The sequence below is a fragment of the Patagioenas fasciata genome, chromosome 2 (genome assembly GCF_037038585.1).
Source record: "Patagioenas fasciata isolate bPatFas1 chromosome 2, bPatFas1.hap1, whole genome shotgun sequence".
Classification (NCBI taxonomy): domain Eukaryota; kingdom Metazoa; phylum Chordata; class Aves; order Columbiformes; family Columbidae; genus Patagioenas; species Patagioenas fasciata.
In genome coordinates this window covers 118,751,869-118,765,056 of record NC_092521.1, presented here as the reverse complement: position 1 = coordinate 118,765,056, position 13,188 = coordinate 118,751,869, and the positions used below count along the sequence as shown (strand labels likewise).

At 41.0% G+C, this 13,188-nt stretch overlaps 1 protein-coding gene across 1 annotated transcript in view; it reads right to left on the bottom strand.

Annotated features, from left to right (window-relative positions):
- The window catches only part of AOAH (acyloxyacyl hydrolase), an 84,655-nt gene that overhangs the window by 27,983 nt on the left and 43,484 nt on the right, over window positions 1–13,188 (bottom strand). The window contains exons 13-14 of the mRNA XM_065830117.2: window positions 7,898–7,989; window positions 5,440–5,522 (exon numbers count right to left, since the gene is read on the bottom strand). Of these exons, the coding sequence (XP_065686189.1) occupies window positions 5,440–5,522; window positions 7,898–7,989 (175 nt within the window). The remainder of the gene's footprint in view (window positions 1–5,439; window positions 5,523–7,897; window positions 7,990–13,188) is intronic.

The following is a 13,188-nucleotide window of genomic DNA, read 5'->3' as shown; positions in this document are numbered from 1 at the left end:
TCCCTGCTGGATTGGTATAAGGGAAAGATCTAAGAGATAAACCCCTGAGGTAGCAATAGTACACTTTGCATTTTAATAGTGGTGCCTTTGTTATTATCACTCACAGTGATGCCAACCACATATATCAAGGAATCCTTGATGTTTTAAATAATCCAGTTCTTCCAGGCTACAAGTGAATATATCTGTCTGCTGCTTCTCTCCTGAGGGTTGCCGGTCCATTCAAAATCCAGCCCTTCTGCTGAGAAGCTCTTTTCAGTAGAATAAGAACCCCACAAAATCCTTAGAAAATACAGCTTGGAACATAACTACCACCAGTAGATTTTTTTCCTGTTTAATAGCCTTCTTTCAGCTAGAGTTCAACACCCCTCTGTTAAGCCATTCTGCTGCATGGCTCCCTGGACTGGGGCTGCAGTTCCAGCACAAATAAACTGCTGGGATCTCTAAAAATTAAAAACATATTTACAAAAAAGTAGGAAGCTGTTCTTGGTTATGTATTACCCCCCCCAGCGCAGGCAGTTATAAGCAGCTCTGTGGAAAGCATCAGCACAGTTACAAATCAAGTGAAAACATCCAGAAAATGAAGTGAGTTTTTAGAGAACTGTTTTTGTGGGTAAATTGAGTTTTCAAGGAAGTTTTTGTGATACCAATGTGCGCTGAAAGAGCCTGGGTCCAGACAGCAACAAAAGGACTGTGTGGATGAGAACAGCTGATGGCCCTCTAATCTTTGGTCCTTCTTGCTGTAAAAGCAATTGGAAATTTAACACTGCAAAGGAAAATGTCTCTGGTTTCCCCAAATGAACTCCAGGTGGGCTACAATTTCCAAGACATGAAGGATAAAGAAAAGTTATTACTTATTTAATGTTTTTGAAGCCAATGTGAGATATCTGGTGCTCGATGGTTCAGTGAGTCATAGCATGTGCTAACAAGGCATAATTTTTCTGGTCAATGGCAAGAATCTCAAAGAGACAGATCAGATTACAAATGGCAAAGGACTATACAATACCTGTGTTTTGAAATAGCATACATTATCCTAGTATCTAATGCAAAACATGGATTACAATCCCAAGATTGTTCTGTAATTATTTAGAAATTCTGAGGGTCTTCACTTTCCCCATGTTTACCTAATGATTTGTTGGAATATTTTAGCAACTGATTTTACTATCAGGATACTCCTATCAAAACAAGAGATCTTCAACAAGTGCTGGAGAACATTTAGAAGAACTTTGTGACTCCACACCTGAGCCTTCATTCCTGGCCCTCATACCTGAGCATCTTGCTCATCAAGTCAGAACCCAGAAATAGCACATGGCCTACAAACCTGTGTGAAGCTGCTGGAAGGCCAGACACCAAAACCATGTTGGAAACAACGAACCAGTAAAAATTATCTGTAGAAAACTGTTCAGGAAGCCAACTGGATGGAAAGCATTAGTTGGGACTATGAACAGCTTGTTGTGCAGCCATAAGCTGAAAGCAGTAACGGTGGCATAGAACAGATTTGCTTTAGATTATTCACCTATACCTCATATACCAAATGCCTTGTGGGGTGTTCAGTGAGCAAAGCTGATCACCCAAAATGAACACCAGCAATTCTGATGCAAATAAATACACAGATCATAGGTAATGGACTGCTGGAGAGAGTCCAGTGCAGGGCAACAAAGATGATTAAGGGAGTGGAGCATCTCCCTTATGAGGAAGGGCTGAGGGAGTTGGGTCTCTTTAGCTTGGAGAAGAGGAGGCTAAGGGGTGACCTCCTTAATGTTTACAAATATATAAAGGGTGAGCGTCACAAGGATGGAGCCAGGCTCTTCTCGGTGACAAACAATGGTAGGACAAGGGGTAATGGGTACAAACTGGAACACAAAAAGTTCCACTTAAATTTGAGAAGAAACTTCTTCATAGTGAGGGTGACAGAGCACTGGAACAGGCTGCCCAGGGAGGTTATGGAGCCTCCTACTCTGGAGGCATTCAAGGCCTGCCTGGATGCCTTCCTGTGTAACCTCATCTAGGTGTTCCTGCTCCGGCAGGGGGATTGGACTGGATGATCTCTTGAGGTCCCTTCCAGTCCCTGACTTTCTGTAATTCTGTGATTCTGTAATATAAACAGAGAGCTGAGGGGCACCATCCCTGTCCCTGGCTGAACACCTTACCCCTCAGCAGGCTGCAGAGGAGGGAAGGATCCACCATCTCCAGGGGATAATGGGATTTTTTAAGATAATCAGATCTTTTAAGAAAGGCAGAAATCCTGCTAGCATGGATGTTGAGGCAGCCTTCCTCCAGGCTTAGGATGCATGTCCTGGGAATGGCAATGGGGGAAAGTCCCTCCATGCTGAGCTCTGACACAGCGCTGGTGTTTCCACTGAGGGGTTGGAGATGACCACTGCTCTTGGTCTCCAGCTTGGCTTGCCATCACTGGGCTTTTGGCTGCATGCCTCCCCCATCAGACCTGTATCTCTAGTCTCTCTTCCTATCACTGCCCATATGTGGGGATGTGAATCGTAATTTTCAGAGGAAGGTGACGTTGTTCCAGGCGGGGCTAAGGTCAGGTTGGTGGCCAGATTTTTGCTTTACTGTCATTGAGAGCAGCCATTCAAATTCTCCCATTCAGGGAAACTACTATGCCAAATGAGACAAGAAAAGCAATGATTAAGAGAAGATACTGAGGGAAGATATCCTGGGATTTTTCTGTCACTTGTAATTTCCCCCTTTTTAAATTCGCTTCTCAATTTTATTCAGAGCCTTTTCCCTGACACAGGTTCACCTCCTTTTATCCTGTTGGTATCCTGCAGGTGTCTGTAGTGTAAGTGGAAAGGAGATCTGTGAAGTGGAGAGAAAAAGGAATGATGAACACAGTGAGAGACTTTAAAGAAAAAAAAAAAAAGTCTATGATGGAATTGGGAAAAAAGGAAAACCAGAAAGTACAACCCCCATTAACTCAAAGAGAGCAGAACACGGTAATAGCGTATCGGACACTGAGATGAACTGGATATAAATGAGAAGAACCACTGACACTTAGTCATCCATTGACCATCTATTTTGGCCTTTTTTTTTTAATTCTTTCACCAGAAAGCACATATAGGGGACTGTAATAAAGGGAGCCACCAGCTCCAGTGCCCTGCGACTTACAGATGAGAAAGAAGCTCCCAACCCATGACACCAAATAGATTGTAAAACACTTGTGCAGAAGACCCAGAGCCTCAGGAACCTCACGTGTGCCACAGGCGAATAAGAGGCATTGCCAATGTCATCAGTGCTGGCACCAGAAGGCAATTTTTTAAGCAAAAATGCCCATCTGAGCCTGGAAGTCATCCTTGCTTCATGTCACTCATCTCTGCAACCTTTTCTGCCTGGTAAGATCTCTGTCAGTCGTAGGTGGGGGGCTGGGGAAGACCCTTTCTGATCCTAAATCTCAAAGGAAATCCGGAGCATTTAACAGGTTTCTAAGTATCACTAGGGGCAGCGGAGCTCCTCACTCGCAGTCAATGCGACTCGTCTGTTGGAGAGGAAGAGCACTCTTATGGAAAGCCAAATTATCTACCCAAGGAGAATAAATTTTCCCAAGCTTCTACAGCCAGTTTTCTGAAGCACGAAAATTAATTAAATACAATGGAAACACAATGAGCTAATCATAGAATAATCAAGTATCTTTTAAACCTGCTGTTGGGGACATCACCTAATCCAACACACAAAAGCTAACATCATAAACCTCAATTTCTAAGGGAGATTACTGTCATCTTTTCATAAAATCCCTTTGACAAATTTAATCAAACTCCATCTTGAAACAACTCAGGGTTTCTGTTTTGTCCCCACTCCTTGATTTTGAGGGCTATTCTAGTTTCTCTCTCCTTGATAGTAACCTTTTTAAAAAATTTCCTCTCCAAATAGAGGTAGGATTAATGATTAATTAAATCCATGTTCTTGTAATCCCTTTTAATTTTTGCTTTGCTCAGTTGCCAAGGTGTCTTAACATCCCTTCAGAAATCTCCATTGCCCTAATCTTCTCCAAAGCCCTTCTCTGCATCTATTCCCACTTAAATCTGTCCTCCCTAAGCAAAGGGGACCAAATTCTGAGGTCTTATCGGTGGCTTATACGAGGAAGGACTGTCTCTAGAGAAAATGCTGTGCATGATGCATTTTGCAACCGCCTTGGTCTCTTTCCAGCTTTATCCTGCACTACCAACTGTTCCTTGAAATTCCCCTTTGTATCCCAATGCCTCTCTCCTTCCGCTGTCTCTGGCTGATGAGCCACTAATGTACAGACAAGAGTTTCATCATTAGCTCTGAAATGCATGTATTGTAAAATTGTATTTTCTGCAATTTCTGTCACTGCTGTTCCCAAGCTCACCTAAATTATTCCTGTGAAAGAAAGTAGCCCAATTCAGGATGGTTAATATGGAATTTTGCATCATTTACAGATGCTGTCCAGCATGCACCTTGGTCTTTGCTCTCAGGTGAGCACACCAAGTGTTAAGCAGCGTTACCCTCAGGAGAGAGCATGAGGAACACAGGTACTCTGTTCAAGCCCACTGCTCTTCCCTGCTTAGGTGGTTCTCCACCTACCTCTTACATCTTGTATTAATCTTCCTTTCTTCACTGTACACAAGCATTTCCTGTGAGGTACCATGCAAGGCATTTAATTCTAGGTATATTAGGTCTGCTGCATATGCCCTTGGCAACTCAAGATGCTATTTCATAGAGAGGTGTTAAGCCAGTCTCATGAAAATAATTAATTAATTAAAATGTAAGTGTTACATTTTGTCCCAGTTTTGGTTTACTTGTGTGTGCTTGATTATTCTTTTAAAATCTGTTCTAAGAGCACAAGAAGATGCCTACACCACTGGCCTCTCCAGTTTTACAAGAGGTTTGCTGGTCTCCAGCTCCACAGGATGTCACAGGATCTCATGGACACCCTTGCTATGAGACTGATGACTGTTTTGTGCCCACTCTGCCAGCCGGTGTGGTAGCCCTGTGAGTCCCCTGTGCTACTGTGGGAAGCAGTATAGGACCCCCCCAGCATCCCTCATGGGAGTGCAGAGCAGGAGGGTGCAGGCAAGAGGACACCATGCCACAGCCTCTGGAGGAGATGTAGAGCAGAGTTTTAGCTCCATCAATACTAGCAACATCCCTCTAAATCCCCCTTTTTGGCTATGGCCAAACCCCGCCCCCCCCCCCCCCCCCCCCCCGAGTTACAGTGGGGTACACTGGTTTTTAGTCCAGTGGAAATTCTTTGTACATGGATAGAAGTAATCAAGCCACACACCTCCCTACTCCGAGCTAGAAGAAAAGACACCGAGTTAAATAAATGCTGCTTTCTATTTTTCCATGAGAAACTCATGCAATTAGAAAGGGGTTTCTCTTTGTTTCTGAAAGATGTTCATTAATGCAGCACCAAGTATCAGACTAACAAGGCTGAGAAAAAGAAATTGAAAAAACTTAACATACCATTTTGGGAAATGTTCTGTAAGTCTCTGTGATTACAGCGATTTCTCCTGCGTAAACGTAGATACAGAGAGTCTGTCCAGCCTCTAAAACAAATTGAGAAAACGCAAGCTGCTAAACTCATGATGAAAACACAGATGATATTAAAAATGAAGTGTGTTTTAATCTCTGAACAACTCTGTGCCCCAGTTATGTGTATACTTCTATTTGACCATTTCTTTTTTTGTGGTCATAAATCTTTTTCATCTTTAACAGGTTGGCCTAAAATGGAAGCCAAGATATCCTCTCAGAAACTATAAACTCATGGAGAGTTTCTTTGAAATTGTTCCATCCAGGGTGCTTTCATGTTGGTCTTTTAGATAAGGTGTTTAAAAACCTTTTTGTTATACATCATTTATCAAAACAATCCTGCTGATTGCTCACTAATTGACTTTTCAATTGGTTGTTATGCAACAATAAATAAGAGAGAAGAAATATTGGCAAGGCATTCATTTTTCAATGCCATAAATTTTGGAAGGATTGATCTGAAAGCAGGTTATGCTTAATTGTAATTAGTTCTCTTTTTTAGTTTGCATTGTTGAGAAAAATGAAAATGCAAATGAAAAGGGTACCAGCCCAAAAGGAAGCTGATGAAAAGACCACACTCCCAGCCATGAGTACATGGTCATCTTGATCCAGGTGGCTGATTTTGTGTTTGAACAGAGACACCAAAGGAATCAGATAACTTGAACACAATGCCTTAAGAACAGCAAAATTGGACGAATGCAGAGAAACAGAAGACAATGACAAGTTTTGAAACCAGCAATAAAAAGTAACTACCTACATAGAAATGCATGAGAACATCAACCAGTCACCACGCAATGTGCTACACAAGAAATGGTCAAGCTCTTTGGTGTTCAGCATAGCAGGTGGGCGGATGAGGAGAAGCAAACAGATGTTCTGCGTCAGAGGATATTACTTAAAAAGTAGTGTCCTCGTTCATCCATCAGGGAGTGGGAAAGATGGGCATGGACCACATCAGTTTGTGTCTCTATTTCTGCAGTCTTGGAGTAAATGGGAGCTTTCCACTGCACCTTGCCAGAGCAGTCTGCACTACACTTCATCATTGAGATGTGAGATTTTGAGATTCCTCTCTTAAAAATGCCTTGAAATCCCAAATAGTCCTTTTATTATTTTTTTTTCCAGATGTGGCAAAGATTAAAAGATTAGAAAAGAGATTAAAACTAAACATTGAACCAAGGCCTATCGCTGACAACTTCAGGGTCAATACCAAGCTCTGATCACTTGTGAACTTCAGTTAAATACTGTGTATTGAGTAGCTGGACATCGTAACAGCTTTTTAAAGGTTGGTTTTGCTGCTGACTCCAAAAAAGGAGGGTGCATAGATATTTTCTGCTGGCTTGTCAAGTACTGTACCTCCTTAAAGCATAGGCTGTGTGACTGCAGCTGAGGCTAGGAGCCTGGTTTTTGCACAGGGAGAAAAAAAGGCATCAAAAAGTACAAGTGTATGGTGCAACAGATTTTTTTCCTGGAAAAGAATACATTCTGCCAACTTTCAAATTCTGTTGGTGGAGAGCCTCTTTAGGCTTGATTCATGCTTGGTTTGGCATTTCACTGTATTCGTGACCTAACTTAGACATATAAAATAAAAATTATCTGAAATTCAGGCCAGACAGGCACTGTTGATGATTGTATCTGTCCAATCTGGCAGGGGTCAAGGGCCTCTTAATGCTGGCCAGAAAGATGATTAACAAGACTATTAATATTTTTTTTAACTTCACAGTTAAAACTGTAGGCATTTCAAGGCGCTTGATTTGTGTTTGGACTTATTTTTCTTCCCCCTTGACAGAGACTTATTTTTTTCCATCTACCCCTGCATCCTTCTCCATCCACATGAGCAATGTAACACAGCAAATTAGGTCACAGGCACTTCCAAATTCATCTTTTGCTACTTCCCTCTAAATGTGGGGAAAAAAAAAAAGGAGAAAAAGGAGAAGCAAGATTGCCCAAAAAAAGGGGAAGACCATGAAATAACCTGGGGTTACCATTTATTCCATTGTTTCAACAGCAAAAAAAGAAGCAGTAAGAAAAAAAAAAAGAGAAAATACTGATTTTTTTTGTTAGCTTCAGCAATGCTTCCCTTTTATGTGCTCCAGAACTTTGGAGAAAAACAAGATTGGTTTTTATTTGTTCAGTTTTTTTTCTCCTTCTAAATTACAGTTTGACCAGCTCTAAAAACTACCCTGAATTTCAGGAAGACTGACTGGGCTAGAGTATTGTGCATTGTCTATATATTTAAAAGATTTCTTTAAATCCCTAGATCTCATGTTGATTTTGATTTCAAAAAGAGCAGAAGCAGAGCTGACTAGCATTTTTATCTTTCAAACACTTTTTTTGTTTTGCTGTGCTTTGAGGGACCTTCAGACTTTCTACGACCTGGCCACCCTGCCTGTTGTCTTACCCGATGGTGGAGTTCAGAAATCCAGTGATCTCTGAGAACTGGGGCCAGTCAAACTCATCAGTGAAAGCCATTGGGAGGTTAGAAAATGATTTCTGAAAAGAGAAATTTTAAAATCAACACAGTTCCACCCTCACAGACAAAACAATCCTTTTAGCAAACTTGAGCACTTCTTAGCTGGAGCATTAGCTGGGCAGAAGTGACCGTAACTATAGCTGTAGCAGTAATTATTTATGCATATACCTAAAAAGTTGGCTATTGTAAGATGGGCATATCAACAGACAGAGGAAGGAAAAGCAGAAGAGAAATCTGAACTGCATCTCTTGGCACTGTTTAATTCTGGAAGAGCCCAAAACTCCTCCTGAGGTGGAGCACGTACTGCAGGTGCAGACCATCAAGGTGGTAGATGTTTGCTGCAGCATCTGTCCTGTCCAAAGGTGGGTCTCCTTGGGCACGAGTGGAGATGCATATACGGCAGAGGGACAACACCAAATTCACTCAAAGCTCTCTTGCAGGATGAACTGCAGGTATCTGACCCCCTAAAAACCTCTGTCTGGTCCTCACTGCAAATTTCTGGGTCAGAAGGGCCCCTAAGCATGGAAGGGACCAGGGAGGTAAACTGCATGCTCTGCTATAACCTTTCCATGCAAACAGATGCAACCTTTACCCTTCTATGTTTTTTGCTAATATTAGTCCTCAATGATTTTTTTTAAGTGACTGTCTCTATGCAGATGCAAGCCATGTTGCACATTCAAAACACAGTGCCCTGTTCGTTTCCACTTTGATTTGCGAATATGTCAAAAATCATGAAAGGTGAGAAAAATGGCCTCAAGAAATTGCGCCACCTCAGAAGGATGAGAACATGAAGTAAATTTTCAGCTTCTCTTAGTCTGGGGTACACTCACAAAGACAAATACATAAATCCAGTGTGCTCATACTGAAAAACTGTTGATGAAAAAGGTAATAACCAAAAGAAGGTCAAAACATAAAATCAGAGAACTTACAAGCTAGTTTAATCCATGTAATTTATTAGCTTAATTTTCTTTTGCTGCAATTGTGGGGTTACCTTAAACACTCACTGCTATAAACAGCAAACAGGTGAGTAATTCTTTCTCCAGGAGGGTCAGAGGTAACTGAGGAGCCACAGAAGAGCTAATGCTTGTGGTCCCCACCAAATCCTCACTCCCACAGAATTATTGTTTAGGTGAATGGGAGCTCTGCTTGAGTATATGACTATAGGTTTTCTCTGTAAGAGGATGGGGGAGATGCAGGGAAAGGCAAGAAGAGGTGAGAAAAGGGGGGTTGTGTGGGGCGGGAGAAATCCTGAAGCCAAGCTCTGAGCAGCCTAATGCAGAGCAGATGCCAGTTTAAAGCATATAACAGCATATTTGACCTACTTACAGTAGATTTGCATTAGTTACCAGGGTGAAAATGGGCCTGGTTTAATTATCTTTCAGTTGGTTCTCTCTCATATATATTTATTTTTACACATATTTATATTTACACATATTTATATGTGTATAAATACAGGTTTGTGTCCTTCCAAATTTGCCTTCTTCAAATCTGATAGTTTTGCATGCAAAAAGGCACTTATTCTAAGGGTATAACTGTGAGCAGAAGTGGAGGGGTACAGAATGGCTTAGCCATTTGCAATATTTGCCTCCTTCTAGCTTTGCATTAAAGGTGACAGAAATATTGAAATAGTCACTTAACATAGAACAAACTATAGATATGATCTCTCATAAGTCACAGCATGTAAGAATACAAAAACAGCCCAAAAATGATTAAATATTTTTAAAACAAATCCTTCTATGACCAATTCTTTCGTTATTTCCCACTGGCACTCTAAAACAATATTTTCATTGGACAAGTCCCAATAATTTTTAACTGCATTTTTTTTTCCCCCTGAAAACTTAGCTTAAATATGAATTAGATAGAACCTAATTGACTTGCAAATTGATTTGGAAAGGAACATTTGAGCCCAGAATTACAGTTGCATTTGAAAACTTTATATACGTTTAGCATTGACACTGTTCCAGCAAAGCACTTAAAGCCAGACTTTTGAAAATATTTCAGGACTGAAGGTTGAAGATGAGTAGTTATTGGAAATTTCTAGACCTTGAACTCTGCAGTGATGTAGTTTAGAAAGCATGGTCTAACAGACTGCATTTTGCTTAATCTCAGATGCAAATCCGTCCCACTCTAGAGGTGGATCTATGTTGACTTTTAGCTTAAAACTCTTCTGAGCACAGCCTTGTTTAAATACCATTCCCTAGATTATCCTGGCTGAGAAACCATGCCTCAGCCTATCTGCCAGATTTTAGTAGAGAATGATTAGAAAGTTATTCCAGCCTAGCTTCAAATGCCATGTTTTAGCCTCAAATGCTCTAGATGGGTCTCATTTCAAAGGAATGTCCTCACCTCCTAGATGTGTTCTACCTCAAAATACATCTCTCTGAATCCTCCTGATTCTCTTGCACCATGTAACCAAAGCCATGGCTGATGCTAAATGCACACACACCCCGAGATGCTCTGGACCAAGTTAGCTTAAATGGAACAAGGCTCAGGGCTGCTGTGGTAGGAGATTTTCAAAATGAGGACACAAAGTGGCATTGGAAACCTAACAGTGATGCTGGTCTTTAGAAATTGCACTTGTCAAAATCCTGGAAACACTGAAGTGTCCCTTAATTTGAAGAGGAATTGAATATTTGTTTTCATACTGACTTTAATGATATTCAAATCTTCATGACAGCATTAAGTACAGCAGATGACCTTCTTATTCTAAGTATACAAATAAGCAAGCCTTAGAGTTCTTGAGGAAAGCACAGCCTGTCTTTTTAAAAAGTATGTATGGCATTTCTACTCTGTAAAGCTGCATGGGATATAGGTTTGAAATTAGCAAATTTATTATTTCCCCCAAAATGTAGCATCCTAGTCATCACAATACTAGCTGGAATAAACTTGCCTGCAATTCACCTACAATTCACTGGGTTTAGAGGGAAGCTCGCAAATGTTTTTAATAAGATTATCACAGGTGAAACTCCTGTTTTTTTTCTAGTGGTGCAAAAAAAGAAGTCAGTGGGATAAGTGTTTGGAATATCCTGAATCCGCATTTTAAGAAATACTGGGTTCTTTTAACAGGAAATATACAGTACAAAACAGTTACTTAATGAGAACTGAGAACCTCTTGAGTTTGTGCACAAGTAGATGTTTATGGGATTATAGATAGACATGGGATTTATATTTCTCTTTATTCAGCATGAAATAGAGATCCAAGAGTTTTAAAACGCATCTTCCTAGAAAGGGTATAATTTCCAGCACATTTATAAATACAGGGCTTTTATCTCCAGATAAAATAGTCTCTAAAATGAGATTTAAAAGTAAGCTTCTATCCCAGACATATAACAGAAAAATGCTGCATTTAGTAGCTATTTGGAAGTCAATTGCAAACAGATGGACAGAGCAGCAGGAACATAATATCCATCACTAGACACACCAGTATTTTCAACATTAGCTTTCCGTGAAAACCATCACCTCAAAAAAAAACCCACCCCAGTATTTCTTCTGCTTTGATAAACATCATCAAGTGCATGTCCACTGCATTAGACTTCATTTTTAGTGTCTGAATTTTCAGGTCAAAGGAATGAACATTCAGGTCAATTTCTGCTGAACCTTTTAAAAGAAGAAAAGCCTGGCAAACTAAAACCTATCGACAAGCAGAAAGCCAAAATAAAGTTGACTCATCCCCTTGTTACAGTTGTATAATTCTCTTCCTGTAATTGCGTTGGATTTACTGGAGCGATGGCAGGTTAAGGACAGAGCCATGTTCCTGGCTGCCTTTGCAGGGACAGGCAGGCAGGTGTCCTCAGCGATGGTTCCAACATAATTTTCTCTGTGTTGCTGCACCTCAGCTAGATCTCTGTAGGGTAGACCTTGGGACTCAGCAGTACCAGGTTGGTCAAAAACTTCAAAATCAAGGTAGCTGTAACTTCCTTGCCCCAGTATAGGCCACTAACTCTGACCTGGAGTCACCTTTTCTGCAAAGGAAAGCAGCCCAGTTCTCCCTTTCCAATCAGTTCTTGATCTTCCTCACATGCTGGCCAGATGGAGCTGGGCACTGAGAGCATCTATTTGTTGGGCCTTACACAGAGAGCACCAGTTGCCTTGGCATGCAAGTTGCTCTGCACCCATCAGAGAGTAACAAATTGTCATCAAAACTCACTTTATAATCCGCACTGCGTCTTCTTACCTTGAAGTTTCTGCCTCTTTGTGCCATTACCAGCCCTCAACCCATCCAGCTACTGGACCAGCAAGATTCAAGCAAGAGAAACACTTTCTAACCCTTCACGGCAGTGATAACAAAATGCTGATATAGTCTAAAACTATTATTGCCTACACGGCTCTGCTACCATTGTTACTGCCAGAATCATCATCACCATCAGTCTTATTACCATCTTCATTAGACAAGATAATCTCAATTATCGTTAGTGTTAATTTATTACGCTCATCATCAGCTCTGTCATCAGTGTCATTCATCTAATCGTTGCTCGTAAACATTTAACAAATGAAAACAACTGCTAATCTGCAACTTTTAAATCAGTTGAGATCTAGGAGCAAAAGTTGGAAAATGCATGAAAACTCTCAGACCTCCAACAGCACTGTAACTACTTGTATTTTGGAATAAGCACTGTTCTCCAGAAAATGTTAACATCTTTCTTCCACAGAGATCAGTGGAGGAGGAGCAGGTTTTCACCAGGGAAAGTGGGCAATGACAATGCACTCAGCCCTGTGCAGCAGATCCTTGTTCAGAGAAGGACAACACATGGTCCTCCCTGGCTAGGGAGTGACACCAACTCAGGATAGGAAACAACAGCGAAGGACAGGAACATAACTGTGTTCTTATCTCCACCCCCCAATTGCACTTTGCTAGAATGATCCGTTCTTCTCATTACTTCATTCCGTGCCAGTGAACTGCAACAGCTGAGGCTCAGCATAATTCACAGTCAGGAGCATTTTGTTGTTGTTTGAAAATGGGAAATGCTGGGGTACTGCCCAGAGACTGACATCAATGTGTTGGTGATATTTTATGGTCAGTACTGAAACTTTTCCCTTTTGGATAAGTCCATTATAAACCCTTGGATGACCCCTAAACACCTGCAGATGTATTTGTGGAATGAGCCTCAAAGCCTCAACACTGGAGTTACTAGACCTATTTCACATATGCCACAGATGAGGGAAAACAATCCAGGATGTGTCATTTCAAAGTCAAATGCCTAAAACAGAAGTTCCCAGAC